This window comes from Melospiza georgiana, chromosome 3 (genome assembly GCF_028018845.1).
Source record: "Melospiza georgiana isolate bMelGeo1 chromosome 3, bMelGeo1.pri, whole genome shotgun sequence".
Lineage (NCBI taxonomy): Eukaryota > Metazoa > Chordata > Aves > Passeriformes > Passerellidae > Melospiza > Melospiza georgiana.
In genome coordinates, this window is record NC_080432.1 from 111990756 (window position 1) to 112006908 (window position 16153).

A 16153-nucleotide genomic window follows, 5' to 3' on the forward strand; every position below is an offset into this window, starting at 1 on the left:
GACCTGTTTTGCCAGTGAAGTATTTAATGATTTCATGTCTAATAAGCTCTGACATTTCCAACAGGCTGTGATTGCAAAAAACTCAGTGTTAAAAACCTAACAGTAAAAAAATGGGAGGCAAGATGGTTGCCTTACTCCTTTGCTTGGGGACTGGTTTCAAAGAGTTTGCATAAGCAATTATTACATGGCAAAGACAATAAAGTGTAGCCAAAGTAGAAGCAGAAACACCTCCATGGTATATACAAGATTGAATGGTTTATTTTTGTGCCTCTCAAGGCATAGAAGGCACAGCAGGATAGAAATATAAAACTGATGAACAACCTTATTTCAGACCAATGGGGAAGGTTCAAGACAGAAGTTTAATGGAAAGTGATGTCTTCATATTCTTTGAGAGAATAAGAAATAGAATTGAAATATATTATTGGCTGTTTTATAGATGTATCAGCCTACTAAAAATTTGCATAGCAAAATTAACACCTTTTGCAGATGCACTTCAATTCTAAGTAACAAGTAATAGCAAAACTAGAAAAAACAACTGAATCAAGAAAATGTGTTCAAAACATTTAGTGGTATGCTGGTCTTGCAACTTCGTGCAAAGTAAGCAGTTATCTCCCAAGAGGGCAGAAATGGATAGCTGGAGTGAAAACCCCTCACAATATTTCAGCTAAAAAAATCCATTATTTCGAGTACAGCAGTGTTAAGTGGCATTTGAGTCAATCAAAACCTCAGTAATCTATCAACGTGCAAACACTACAAATGAAAACATTATTTTCTCTCATTTATTTGTTTGCTTTGTTGTGAGAAAGCTGTAATTTTAAAAGATTTAATTTGTAGTCTGTCTGATTGTGTAGCAGGCTATTGAATTTAAGTATCATTAGCTTAGAATTTGCCCTGTGGAATGGGTGAATACAGTCATTTATAGACAATTAGCTGCTTGCTGCTGTCTTTCAAATGCTGATCACCATGAAATCTAACCCCCACACCATGTCTGTGCAAGCAGTTCCTGCCATCCTCCCACTGCTGCCTATTCTTCTGGACATCAGATTTCATAGCCCCATTTCAGCAGTAAGTAAAAAATTTGACATTGATGCCAAACTTAGAGTGATCTGGTGCCTGAATTACAACAATGCTGTGCAGTAAGCACAAAGTGGCAGAAAGAATCCCAGTCACGTCTCAGACGATCTGGAATTTAACAAGTATCAAGAGATTGTCTCTTCCCAATATATTTAGCAACAAAATCTTGCTAAACTATTATTAAACAGCCTTATTTGTCCTATTCTCATGGAATCTTGTAGGTATGGATTTGTCAGTGTTGAAACCATCTAAATTTGATCTATCTAAAATCCCTTGTGTGTCTGTATCTGGTTTATCATCTGTGATATCTGAACAGCTAGTAATGGTTTCTGCAGAGCAAAATACACCTCAGAATCCACATGTCCTGCAATCTGCCTTGCCTTCCAAGCAAGGCTATTTAACAACATTGAAGACAAACAGTTATATTCCACAAAATGATTATTACCATACTTTCTCACAATAGTCAAGGAGAAAGCACACTCTAATGAAAGCCATGCAGACAAAAAAAAAAAAAAAGGAGTTACACAGCATGAAAAAAATAAATTGTTGATTATTAGCAAGAAGTCTCAGTAGTACTGTCTTTTCTGAACTAGTTATGTGGTCTCACCTTGAGTACTGTGTGCAGTTTTGATTGCTGCAAAAGTTGTTAAATTATTAGAGAGTCACCATACAAAGGCGGTGACCACTGACAGGACCCAAGGGAATGGCCTGAGGTTGTGTCAGGAAAGATTTAGGTCAGAAAAGGTTCTTCACCAGGGGTGGTTGGGCACTGGGACAGCTCCCCATGGTCACAGCAGCAAGCCTGAGAGAGCTCAAGTGTTTGGACAGTGCTCTGAGGCACAAGGGGATGGAGCTCTGCAGGGCCAGGAGCTGGACTCAATGATCCTTGTGGGTCTCTTCTATCTCATATTCTGTGATTCTGTGATTGGTTTTCAATAGTTTCTAAGCCCTTCACTATGTTTAGGAGGCATCCTATAAACTAAGCATTAGTAATAAAGCTGTGAAAGAATCTCTGCTTCTTTTCCCTTTTCTTGCCTACCCTATCACCTTCCCTTTAACAGCTATTCAACAGCACAATGCCTTCCTATCTATTAGGAAATCACATACTAAAAGAATAGGCAAAACTCCAGTTCAGCCTCATCACTCAAAGGAATGAAGTCTACTAACATGGGCTCCATTCATATTCCCTCCACTAATACCTAACTTGTCCCTTGCTATGCTCTAGATTGGAGCTCTTTTGGAAAGGAGAAATGGCCTGAAATTTTCATTCCCTACACTACATAAAATTAGACAAGGGCCTCAGTCCTGAAAGCCAGTTAGGTGCAGGGAATAATCCTGAATAATATGAATAATCTTTGGAAAATTACTCTTCTGTTACGTTACTGAGGGTTTACAGAAGCTCATCCTAAGATCTTGCATACAAGATTTCCAGTGCCAGCCTTACACACAAGGCTGTCAGTGTAGGCCTGTTGATGTACCCCAATCCATGTGTTCCTGCTAATGAAGAGGGCTGAAGTATACTGAATTAATGGGCTTTTCACTCAGAGTCTTATTTGTGAGCATGGTTTTTTGGGTGGAATCATCTAATTTCTGGGAATCAGGCTGACCCCATCATACAAATCAGCCATCAAATGACAAAAGCTTCTACTCAGTGCCAGAATTGAGACATCAAACCAGTATTTTCACCACTAGCTTGCAACCACTATCCAATCACTATCTAGCCACTAATATAAAGTCTAACCATGACTTTAAAAAAAAATTTCTCATTTTAGAATATGAGTGAAGTTCGTGCTTCCAACAAAAAAAAGAGTTGAATTCTTGTGTTGAAGAACAACTTTGTTAGATCTGCCTAGCTCACTGATGTGTCTCTGACAGTGGCTACTAGTAGATATTTTGAGAAATACAAGGGCATAATTAATTTTTCCCATGGTTATAAGTTTTACCAGTCTGAAGCTTTGGGACTTCCAGAACGGAGATCTTGCATTAATTCATCCATTAATTTTGTCTAATTTCTTTTTAAGCCTATATATTTCAGGCATTCACAACATCCTGTAGCAATGAGTTTTATTATGTGTTGCATGAAAAGATACTTCCTTTTGCTCTGAACCAGTTGCCTGGTAATTTCATTGTGTTCCACCTTGTCTTTATGTTATAAATAGGGAAACAATAAATAGCTATTTCCTATTCACCCTCTCAATGCCTTTAACAGTTTCTGTATGGTTCTCTCTAATTTCATAATTTTTTTCTTTCATAATTATCTGAAATTTCCCCATTTTTCCCCATAAATCTTAGTTTATTTAATTCCAAAACAATTCCAATTATATTTATTTTCTGATTTTACTGTGTCTCTTAGTAGTACAATCACAGAATCTTTTTTCCATTTGATTCTTCACTGGTTTCATAATAGTTCTTGATATTCTATTTTTTGCTTTAACATTTTTTAACAGAAAACTTTAGACAAGATCTACATCCAGGATCACTTTCCTCATGGTCATTTGAATTCTAGTATTTATAAATTTAAGTTTGTGGCCTTATGGTTTGTTCTCCTTCACAACGATAGATATGGATTTGCTTTCATGAATGATGAATTTTATTTGTCCCTCTATCATGTGTATATGGGAGCATATAAGACCATTCTGAAACTTTTCCTTGTTATTTCCAGTGCTGATTCTTGTAATTTTGCTCCATTTGGAGATTTTTTCCTCTCTTTTTACTCTTTAACCAGATCATTTAAGAATATATTTAATATCATATGTCTAAACACAGATACCTGAGGGGCTCTTATGGCACATTCCTTCTCTATGAAAAATCTGCCATTTCTTTCTAGTAGTAATTGATTGTTCTTTGACTAGTTACCATGAGAGGAATTTCCTTCTTCCTCTCTTGACACTGAACATTTTTTAAAAGAGCTCTTGTGACAGAATCTTTTGAAAAGCTTCTTGAAAAATCTAAATTTGTTGAGAAGATTAAATACTGATTCATTGAGATAATTCTTGTTCATGATAATAGAAATAATTTGTAGCTCTAGATTGGGGGTAGAATTCATCCATGCTTGGACTTTTCAAAAGTCCTGATTTGAAACCAGCCAGACTCTAATCTGTCATGGAGAAAAGCTTAAAGAAGTAGCAGAAAGTTGGTTTTTGAGTATCTCTAAGCAATGCATTCAGCTGATTGCCTGTCTGTGCTTCAGTGGGCTAAGCAACCCTGTAGGTGATTAACATGGGAGGATGAAAGATGGGAAATGTTTTTTTTTAAATCATTACTCAGATAGGAAATGTCTAGAGATTTACAGCAGCTACCAATTTTGAGGACTTGGATACCACTGTAACCAGAGATAAATGTCAATATGTGCATCACTGCAACCGTCTTGATTATTAACAGAAGTTTCCTGAGATTGGTCAGCTTCATAGAAAGCAACCCTAAAAAAGGGCTCTTCAAACTTATGGGAAGCTAGGCTGATTGAGATTCTGATTAACCTCTTCCATTTTCTTGGGCACCAGAACTACAGTTTCTGTATTTTATATTCTTGGCTCCACAAGATACTGTGTTTACCCAACAGAGATACTCTTTATTCCTGTAGTCCTCTCTTGATTTCCTTTATTGCTCTTTACCTTATGGGGTAGACATACTGGTGCACATTGATAAAAGCAGCCCATTTGGGATCATGGGATAACAGACAAGGAGAGATGACACAAAATGTGAATGTATGTTTTCTGCACATTAACTTCAGGAAATAGGTACAAAGTGTGTCTTGGCTTCACTGTGCAAAAACAGCATGCTTGATTCACACCAGGAAAAAATTTTGGAGACCTGTAAGTATTCAAATATACTGTTCTCTCAGCATCCAGAATTCCAGAAGTTTTTACAGTGGAATATTTTCTAACCCAGTTACATGCACAAGCATCTCAGCAGTCAGTCTGCAATAGTTTGAATCTAAAACTGAGTAACTTTTGCCCTTGCACTTGTTACTGATATTTTTGGAATATACAAGCTGACTTTAGGGATACCTGGTTTCTAAAATATCATCTGACATCCATGACTGTGCTGGACTCTGTAGAGCTATGCATTTGACCTCCTTATGTTTATTTCTGGGACCAGTAAATCCCAAGATTTTTACTACACTTTACCCTCCTCCTGCCAAAAGTAACTATAATGGAGTCTAAGGTATCAAAGAGTCCAAAAGCCTTAATTTGCCTGGAATTTTCCTCCTGCTGTGAGAAGCAGTGCTGTTAGCTCCCTGCCCTTCAGTCAGGTACAGATATTATGAGCAGATGAGACCCACTTAGTCTGAGGATGATTTGTGGGAATAAGGCCAGCACATATAGGAGCACAAGAACAGAAAGTCAGTAAAGATCCCAACAAAAATATTCAGAATTTTTCCATTTCAGATTTCAGGGAATGTATCATTATTAAGTATTTTATTCATATTCTTTATAATAATTGTTATATTTTCAGTTATTGTAGGAGTGATGCTACAGTATGTCTAAAGGTTGTGCAAATACCAGGAAAGGATAATTCCTATCTGCTCTGATGCAGTCTGCTTTCAGCCCACTGTGGACAGTGATATGAGCAACAAATTATTCTGCTCATTTCTTTTCTGGAAATAAAGCATTTGGAGAATGAAGACCATTTCACTGGGCTGTGAAGACTGAACACAATAGAGATCTTGACCCCACGAGTAATAATTAGATTGTGCACTGGCAGAAGAGTGGCCTGAATTTTGAAGTGCTTCTGTGATGAATGTTGATCCTGGAGCATCATAGGTAATATATGTAAAACATGTATTATGTTTTAATAATGTTTTAATATATTATGTTTTCCTCTGGAAAAGTATCAGTGCTCAGAGCTCTGGTTGCTCTCTTGTTTGCCCAGAAGAGTGTCTATGCCTACTTTGTCATATTCCCTCATGCATTTGTGTTTTGTGGCCAGATCACTATGTTCTTCTGTGTACAATGACAACTAGAGCAAGAATGATGGCAAGTACTCTTTTTATCAAGTTAGTCCATTGTTGGGTGCTCAGGGTGCAATCCAAAATTATTTGGGCTTGAATTTCCTCAAGGGATGGATGATGCTGAGGTTGCACCTCCACCTTGCTAAAAGAAACGTGGCATCAAATTGATGTTCATGCATAAAATGTAAAGGATAGATTTATGACCTCAATTTTCATTTGTTTTGAATATAAGCCTCACTGCCTAGTTTTTTTTTTTTAATGTGGTTTTTAAAACAAGCCATCCACGGGTAAGTCTTAGCTTTTGATCTCTGGGGATAGATGAACTCAACTACTGGTTTAAGAAAGGAATCAAATCTCCAAAAAAGAGACCAGACTGCCTTTTATTTTTTAAAAAAGTGGTTCCTTTTGGCTGACTTTAGAACATTTCTTTTTAGCATACATTGGGGTTGGGAGTGATTTCATTTTCTCTAGTTCTACCTTTTTCTAGAGGTTATTTACAAATTAAGGGTATCTAGCAGACCAGATATTTACTATGGTGATCAGATTATTTAGGCAGGGCACTTATTATGTTTATCTTCTGTAAATGCTAAAGGTTTGTAACTAATATAAATTTCCTCCCCCAGATTTGCAGATGTGTAGAATTTGAGAGTATCTCAGAGATATTTGTGTTCCCATTTCATCTCAGAGGAGCAGAGTATCTCCTGTAAAATTCACATTCCTTGGCTGCTTCTCTTCAAAAGCAGCAGACCTGTACACATTTTCCATCACTGCAAAACACTTTATTAGCCAGTCAGCAGTGGGGACATTGAGTAATGCCAGGTCAAATCCTAGGGCAATTAAGAACATTTTTTGGTTTTAAACACAGTGCCAGGAATCCTTATTACTAGAAAATTTTTGATGGAAAAGAAATAAAACAAAGAATTAAAAAAAAAAAGAAAAAGAAAAAGAAAAAAGAAAAAAAAAAAGAAATAATTGTGCAAGTTGAATTTTATACTGAACAGAAACAGTGTTCCAGAAATATCACTGGAAATAAATATCCAGAGGAGGTTTCTGACAACTAGGTATGATTCTCAACTGAAGAATCAAACCAAAATGATGCAAGTTCACTTTGCTGCCTTTTGTTGATGTACAATTTTACTTCCTTTGTCTTTTCTTTTCCATTTCCCCTCACAACTTACTGTATTTAATATGCTTTTTTTATTAGAGTGCCTTGTGCTATGTTTAAAGAACTTCTGCTGAGGCAAAAAGTTGCTTTCTATTTTATACTTGCACAACCCCAGCAGCATAGACCTTAACTGAAACATCTATATGGGATAGATAATAATAGTTTAATACATGGCACGATAAGAAATTATGTCCTGTGTTGATAGATCTAGTACAAAGATATAGAATAGTCATTTAGAAGGTTTTCAAGATAGATGAAATGTAATATCAAATAAAACTTTCTACTGTCAAACTTGTAAGATGTTTTTGATAACACTGATACTGGTGTAGCCCCGGGACTGATTTTTTTTTTTTTTTTTTACTTGTAGGAAAACTGCAGTAGAAAAGACTTGTAATAAGTGTTGCTGCCGTTTCATGGTGAGCCATGTCAGGGCCTGAATTGACTTTAATGGCCCTGATGAGCCTTCCCTGGGACCCTCACCCTTCTCCCAGGGACCCCTGCCCTTTGTTTCTCCTGGGCCTGAGGTGTGGAGCAGGTGTGCCTGTCTCCTGGATGGACCTTGGGCCTGTCCTGCAGGGGCCTGGTGGCCTGGATGGGCCCTGCTGCTCCTGGCTGAGCACTGGGCGGCCCCTGGGCCTGGTCCATCTCATGCTGTGGCTGCTCAGGTCCCTGCTCCCTGGGGCTGTGTCTGTTCATGGAGTGCTCCCTGTGCTGGGGCCATCCTGGGCTGTTGAGGCCCTGCTCCCGTGGGGCTGTGTCCTACTCTTGGGGCCGTGTCTGTTCATGGAGTGCTCCCTGTGCTGGGGCCATCCCGGGCTGTTGAGGCCCTGCTCCCGTGGGGCTGTGTCCTACTCTTGGGGCCGTGTCTGTTCATGGAGTGCTCCCTGTGCTGGGGCCATCCCGGGCTGTTGAGGCCCTGCTCCCGTGGGGCTGTGTCCTACTCTTGGGGCTGTGTCTGTTCATGGAGTGCTCCCTGTGCTGGGGCCATCCCGGGCTCCCAACTGACCTCTCTGCATTGGCGGTGTCCCAGTGCATCTGAACACAGGTTTCAGGTCTCTTTGTAGCTGGAACTGGTAATTTCAAGGGCAAATTTTTGCCAGAATTGAAAAAAAAAAAAAAAAAAAACCAAAATATAAAGTAGCCCTGCAGAGATTATAGCCTTTTCATAGCTAAAAAAACCAAAAACCCAAGAGTGGGCATGTTTTATTCACAGAATGTTTAAATGCCACTTTTTGTTGACTAATTCCTTGCTTTGCATAATCTAATACTGTCATGTTGAAACATTGGATAAAAAAAAAGCTATGTCCACCTGAAAGGAAAAAAAGCAGTAAAAAAGTGTAACAAAATGAGTCAAGCAGTGTTCTGCAGAGCTCAGTGTACGCTGTCCAGGGATGTGCTATGGCAGAAGCATTTATGAAAGCAGTTTAATATCCAGGTCTGGATGATGAGGAAAGCTGCTCTAAAGTAATTTCTTTGACCACCAGCAACAGTGGTGTTTCTTCAGCACTGTTTTGCTTTTCTCTAATCCGTTTCTGCGTCAGTAACTCTGGTGCTTTGTTCTGCCATAAACCCTGGAGTGCACTGTGCCTGATGGGGTCATGTGTGTGCAGGTGATTTAGAAAATGATACCCCAACTTTGCACCACCATTTAAATCCTGGAAGGAAAGTTCCTTGTACCATATACTGTCACAGCCCATTAATATGACCACATGTGGTCCCATTTGCTTTAATAAACCAAGAAAAAAAATATTTAGAAAACTTTCAGGTATGGGAGACCCTTGTTTAGCAAAAAAAAAAAAAGTTTTCTTTCCTGACCTCAGGAAAGAAAATCACATTCCAGTACAAATCAAATCACATTCCAGTACAAATCTTTTGCCTGCAGAAAGCTCAGACTCTTTGGATGAGGAACTTAAATTACGTGAAAGGCATCAATCAGGCTGTGGGAAAATGTCTCTTCTGAACCTGTCTCAGCTGAAGCCATTAATGGCCCCAAATGTGCTATTTAATTCTCTATGACTTGGCTGCCAAAACACTTGTGGATTCAATTTCTAATCTAATTTCAAACAAGACTGACAAAATAGTCCATGACAGAGGTGATACCAGCCCTAACACCTTTGCCTGAAGTCAACTGGGGATTGCTCACAGGTTTCACCAACAGCCTCCTACAGACTGACAGACGACCAGCCTGGGACTGGCAATGTTTTCAACCATCTAACAAAAGAGCAGTACTGTCTAATTTGTTAAATTTGTAATGCTACCTTTTCACTGTCATATACTTTGTGACCTAAACTTCAATAGCTATGTTTGAGATGTGGTATAACATAGTGGAATACAAATGTACTTTCCTGTGATCCCTAGCAAATTAGGTGGTGATGAGTATTCAGATTCTCACTGAGAGCACTTCTGAATTTACAGCTTAACAGATGTGTCAAGCAGGAAAAATAAGCTACATCAAAGAAGAACATTATACAACAGTTATCTTGCAATTTGATTTAAGTAAATTTTAACTGCCAATTGCTCATCCTCCAGATTTCTCAGTATCCTTTTCTTCTGGTGAAATGTATGAACTTGACTCCTAATTTAAGATGGCTAGTTGAGGAACGATTATTTTTACCTCCTTTTACCTTATGTGTATATAAATACTTTATACATACAAATACATATCAGATGCTTTTACATACAAAACTAGAATATTTGCTTGTCTTTATTGTGTTCCACTTCTGTTTATAAAGAATAAAATATCAGGACAGATTCAAAATCGCCCATACCAATAAAGAATTGTTTCACCGATGAAAATTTAATCTGATTTATCACCTGCAGAAGGATTTGGAGAGACTGGGTTGATGTACCAAGAAGAACAGCATGAGGTGCAATACAAGTACTGGGTCCTGCACTTGTGTCAAAACAACCCCAGGCACCACTACAGGCTGGGGGCAGAGTGGCTGGAAAGGGGCCCAGCAGAAAAGCCCTGGGATGCTGATCAACAGCAGCAGAACATGAGCCAGTGTGTGCCCAGGTGGCCAAAAAGGCCAATGGCATCCTGGCCTGTGTCAGTAACAGAGTGGCCAGCAGGGCCAGAGAAGGGACTGTCCCTCTGTTCTTGGCACCAGCACTGGTGAGGTCGCACCTCAAGTGCTGTGTCCAGTTCTGGGCCTCTCACTGGAAGAAAGACAGAGGGGTTGGAGCGAGCCCAGAGAAAAGCAAAGGAGCACAGGTGCTGTGTGAAGCAGCTGAGGGAGCTGGGGTTGTTTAGCCTGGAGGAGAGGAGGCTCAGGGAAGACCTTTCTGTTCTCTACAACTGCCTGAAAGGAGGTTTTATTCCAGGTAGGAGTCAGCCTCCTCTTCCAGGCAGCCAGCAATAGGACAAGAGAAAATGGACACAAGCTCTGCCAGGGGAATTCAGGCTGGCCATCAGGAAGAATTTCTTCATTGAGGTTGTCTTACGTTACAATGTAAGATGTACCCAAAGGTAAGTATTCTATCACCATCTTCATAAGCTGTTAAAACCAAATGGGACATTATTCCCTATCTCCTTCTTAAGTCATCTTTGATAACTCTGGGGGATATCTTCTATCAATGGGCCAGCTGTTAAGACCAGGTGGAGCAGTGTTTTTTATCTCTTCCATGACCCATCCTCCCTCCAGGAAGACAACTTCTGTTAACGGGCCATTGATTGTCACTGCATGGCTGATGAAAATTACATCATCCCATTGTGAGATGTTCTGCCTAGGGGGAGGAGCCAAGCATTTCTATCTGGATATATTCTGAGATTTAGAACACCACAACAGCCTTATCCAGTGAATTCCCAGAGTACAAGAGCCTCATAACCACCACTGGACCTTTAGAGGAAGATCAAACTCTTCTACAGGATCACTGCTTCAACAGAACCACATCTGTGAACCACAGTCACTCCAGGAGGACTGCAGCACCATGGAGTGGCTGGATAGTGCCCAGGTGGAAAGGGACCTGGGGGTGCTGGTTGACAGTCGATTGAATATGAGCCAGCAGTGTGCCCAGGTAGCCAAGAGGGCCAATGCCATCCTGGCCAGTATCAGAAATGGAGTGGCCAGCAGGAGCAGGGAGGTCATTCTTCCCCTGTACTCGGCACTGGTGAGGCCTCACTTGGAGTATTGCATCCAGTTCTGGTCCCCTCACTTTAGGAGGGACGTCGAGTTACTTGAGCGTGTCCAGAGGAGAGCAACGAAACTAATAAAGGGCTTGGAACACAAGCCATATGAAGAGCGACTGAGGGAGCTGGGGTTGTTCAGCCTGGAGAAAAGGAGACTAAGGGGTGACCTCATTACTCTCTACAACTTCCTAAAGGGTAGCTGTAGTGAGCTGGGGGTCGGCCTCTCCTGAAGGGTGGCTGTGGTGAGCTGGGGGTCGGTCTCTCCTGAAGGGTGGCTGTGGTGAGCTGGGGTCGGCCTCTTTCTCCGGGCAACAACGGATAGAACAAGAGGACACAGTCTCAAGTTGCGTCAAGGTAGATGTAAGTTAGAAGTAAGAAGGAAATACTTCACAGAAAGAGTGGTCAGAAACTGGAATCATTTACCCAGTGAGGTGGTGGAGGCATCATCCCTTGAAGAATTCAAAAAAAGACTGGATGTGGCACTTGCTGCCATGATCTAGTTGAATAGTTAGAACATCGGCTGGACTAGATGATCTTATAGGTCTCTTCCAGTCTTGAAAATTCTGTGATTCTGTGATTCTGTGATTAATCAGACTGCTACCAACACCCTGACCAACAGGGTGCCAGGTTTTACTCTGCAAGTGATTCTGTATTTTTGCATTTATTTTAATTTTCCTATTAAATTGTATTTCTGGCTTGTGATCTCCCACTGGTTTGCTTTCAAACTACTACAAGGGTGACCACAAATGTTGGAACAGGCTGCCCAGGGAGGTTGACACCATCCCATGGGGTGTTCAAGAAATACCTGGGCAAGGCACTTAGTGCTATCGTTGAGTTGAAAAGGTGGTGTTTGCTCAAATGTCTGACTTGATGATCTTGGTGGTCTTTTCCTACTTTAATGATTCTATAGCTTTAAGATTCTATAAGATTCTATTCTTCCTTTAAGTCAGATGGCACTCCTACAAGATGCCAGACACCTTCCTGCCAAAGTCAGCAACCTACACAAAGAAAGCCTCAAAAGATAAGCTACAAAATTCTAATCAATCAACAGATCAGAAAATTTTTTCCTAAGTTTCTTTTCCTTGTAGTCTAATTGAGAATTGATAGGTGTTTTAGACTTTTTTACAGTGGACAGAAAAGACCACTTTTGATTTGTTGCCACATCATACTGTTGCTAAATATTTTAGATGGGAGGTTGTTACTTTGCCACTATAGTGGACCCATCACTGAGGAGTCAAGCTCTGGCAATTTTACATTGTGCTTGTCATATGAGCCAGAGTTGCTTTTTACCTCTGAAGAAAAGTTAGAGTTTTCCTAAGATCTAAAAACTATTTTCAGCAGGATGGACACAAGGCACATCTTGGTCATCTACACTACACTTTGTTTAGAGGCTGAAACTTTGTCATGGACTCATTGCAGACAGGAACATCACCTTGGAATTTCCCAGCCCTGAGTTGCATTTGAAGAAATACTTGCCATTGCTCAGCAGCTAGGGAATTAGAACACTTGCCCAAGAAATGCAAGAACTTGGCCATCACCTTTGTTCTAGGAGATGATGAACCCACATCTTCCGTGTCTCAGAGTTTTGGGAAGCACCAGGCTGGCAGATAATCAACAGTGCAGATGAAGTTGGATCTATGCCAAAAAGACTGCAAAAAATCCATAGACCTAGGAAGACAAAAAGTCATGTGAAATGAGGAAATGTGTATTCCCAATACTGTTTGTGCTTTTTATTCCATGTCCCTGAAGTGGGTATTGTAGAACTCAGATCAGGGACTGGGAAAGCACTGCTGCAGACGTGTGGGCCCTTGTGTTTGCCCTCCCAGGCTACTGCACTCTGTAAGGCAACAAATGTGGAAAAACTTGGTATACACAAGGCCTGAGGGTCCTGCTTGTGTCCAGCAGCTGTAATATTGCTTGCAGGTGAGGGAATCTAAGTAGCATGAGAAGTCACTTCTGGTCCAGGCACATTCAGCCCCAAAATCCAGATTTTAGATGGGTGGGATCAATTTTGGCCACCCTGACTCTAGTGTGCTTGAATTTGTCCATGAACTGTTGTATTTCACAAAATATGCATCATAGTGCTGGGCTTCATTGAACCCCATGGGGAAAATGTGAAAACAGATGTTAATAATGCAGTTTATTGCAGATACTGGTCTATTAAATCGAAGGACATTAAGTAGTGAAATAAATTACTAAGAAAAACAGACAATTCCAGGCATTTTCTTGGGGAGAAATCTAATTTGTTCTCAGCCACAAGCTCAGTAGGAGTGAAATAGGATCCATTTAACGCAGTTTAAAATGTAAAAGCACTCACTTGATCGCATTGTATGAACTGTGTGTTCCAACACTGTGTTCAAAAATAAATATTGCAGAGATGTACGAGAAACACACGAACTAGCTTTTCCCCTGTGGGAATATTCAGCACCTTTTTGTGTAAAGAACCAGTTTTATCACCTCAGAAAATTCTTCTAAAGCTAGTCACAGCGGTACTGATGTTGTGTTTGTCCTCATTAGCAAGCGGAGATGATCCTCCTTAGCATTCAGAACCAACTCCAACACTTCTGTGAATAGGTAATAACGAAGAGATGATGTGAGAAAGAAGCTTTCCATCCTTTAAGAGACAGTTCAGATAAGAAGAGATTAATAGCTGTCACTGGGGAATCTGAACCAAGAATCAGTCTTCAAAGCTTTCCCAGGTGATAATGGCGCAAAGAAGTCAAAGCCAGATCATAATAAAAATAAAACAATCTTGGAATCCAAAACTGTAATTTTTTTTTTTTTAGATTTGGGTTTTTTGTTTGTCAAAAATAAATGAGCTTTGTGCAACTGCGTCTGCTGAGGTAATTCTGCCTATATGGTGACTTTTTTGAATCCTCCCTAATAACTGGAAAGTTCTGTCTGATTTCTACTACTCTGACAAAGTGGTAAACATCTCTAAAATAATTAAGCCCCAAGATTTATGCAAATAAATTAACAGTTAGAGGAGGGGAAGTCTGTTAATTAAAGTCTGCAACAGGAATGTATACTCTATTAGAATGTGCATGAAAAGGGAGCCTGAAACCTGGAATGAAAAACTTCATTTGGGCAGCATTTGGGCAGTTTGTGAAGAGCAGTGTTTCCTGTGTCTTGTCTGGCCAAAGTCAAACAAGTTCAAGGCACAGATTTATAAGGAAAACAGGCATTTCAGCTTCAATGTTCAGGAATATAATTTTTTTACTTAGTAAATTATTTATTCCTGATGTGACTCTGCTTTTGACTGGGTTGGGGAGAAGAAATTCGGTACCATTATGAGAAAGACCAAGGCATTTCTGAGCCAGTCTAAAGCAGAAAGTCTGGGCAGTCATGTGAAAATTAATTTGTCATGTGATTTATAGTCCATCAACTAAATCAAATAGGTTTTGATAATATGCATCCATAAAAGTGTGTCTTGTTCCAGTCTCTCTTTGTGTTGTTTTTAGATGGCTGTAATCTTAACATAAAATATATTAATCCTAATTATCTAATCTAAAACTTTTCACTCTCCATGATGCATCATTTACAATGAAAGACTCCATTGCTCAGGCTTCAACTTCTTAACAACTCTGATTGAGAGAAAGCCTTTTCCTGATTGCTAAATCAGAATCTCTGCTAACTGTGTAAGTATGTGTGAGAGTGCAAGGACACTGCATAGATGTGCATATAAATTTAGGCTTCATGAAGAAAAATCTATTAAACTATGCAGCTACTTACAAGTGCTTTTGTCCAAGGACGTCGACGTCAGTGAAGCTGAACCACAAAATTGATCAAAGAGTGGTATATGACTGTGTCAGTATTGCAAATGTACAACTGAATCCAGAAATTTTTTTCTACTTTCTCTGTTTTTCTGCGATGCACAGTGAATCAAATTTTCTAAATGTTTCCAGCAAGCAAATGGTATCCTCAGTAGCTACCATTTAAGCTTGAGAATTTTTGCAGTGAGATTTCCTAAAAGGCTTCACAGAAAAAAAAGGTTCATTGTTTGAAGCCAAATTCAACTTTTTGTTAAGACTGATCAAAATAGTTTATACAGATTTTCATAAGCTTTTTGCTCACAGTGTGTATTATTTGGCTTAGTGATCACAGCTGAAAAGCATGATTTTAATAAAGAAGTTGAATAAGCAGATTAAAGCAAGTCACAGGGTCTGCCTCATTCCAATAGTAAACAAAGTAAACTACTTTAATTAAGGCAAGACAGGTTATATATATAGCATGTGTGTTATCATTGTTTGGTTTGCTTCTTCCATTGCAGTAATATTTTAATTAGCCAGCATATCACAGATAAGAAAAATTAATTTTTATTAAGCAACTGATCTCCTTGATACATTTTTTGCAATTTCTTCTGATGAAGTAAGACGAGCAGTTGCTTTAAACTCTAATTCTAATCAACATCCCTCAACCACCCAGGAATCAATAATTTGTTTACAAGACCCCATCAGGAATGACTGAGCTAATCACTTTGGGTGCACCACTTGTGCAAGGACAAATCCATGCTCCTGTGAATGCCTTTGCTAACTACAGATTGATTTTATTGACTCAAGTGTTCAGCATCAGGGGAAAGAAGTGGTCGGAGGGAGACTGGCAATACCAGTATGGCAGGTGATGTGTGCAATGAGGCACATAAGCACAGGGTTGAACGGGTTCCCAGGCTTGGAGCTAGGAGGGAATTTAGCTCAGGGTGTAGTGATCACAGACTTCAAAGGATTTTGGAGGTTTTCTGGCTTTGTTAAAATCGTGCGCATGTGTTTACACAACCACATTCCTGCAAGAGCTGAAAGGAAGGCGCTTGGTGACCTCGGCTGCTCTTTGTCCTGCT

The 16153-nt window shown here is 39.8% G+C and overlaps 1 protein-coding gene across 1 annotated transcript in view; it reads left to right on the plus strand.

The window, feature by feature from the left end:
• The first annotated feature begins 951 nt into the window (after positions 1–951).
• The window catches only part of LGSN (lengsin, lens protein with glutamine synthetase domain), a 57895-nt gene continuing 42693 nt past the window's right edge, over positions 952–16153 (plus strand). The window contains exon 1 of the mRNA XM_058021263.1: positions 952–1065. Within this exon, the coding sequence (XP_057877246.1) occupies positions 952–1065 (114 nt within the window). The remainder of the gene's footprint in view (positions 1066–16153) is intronic.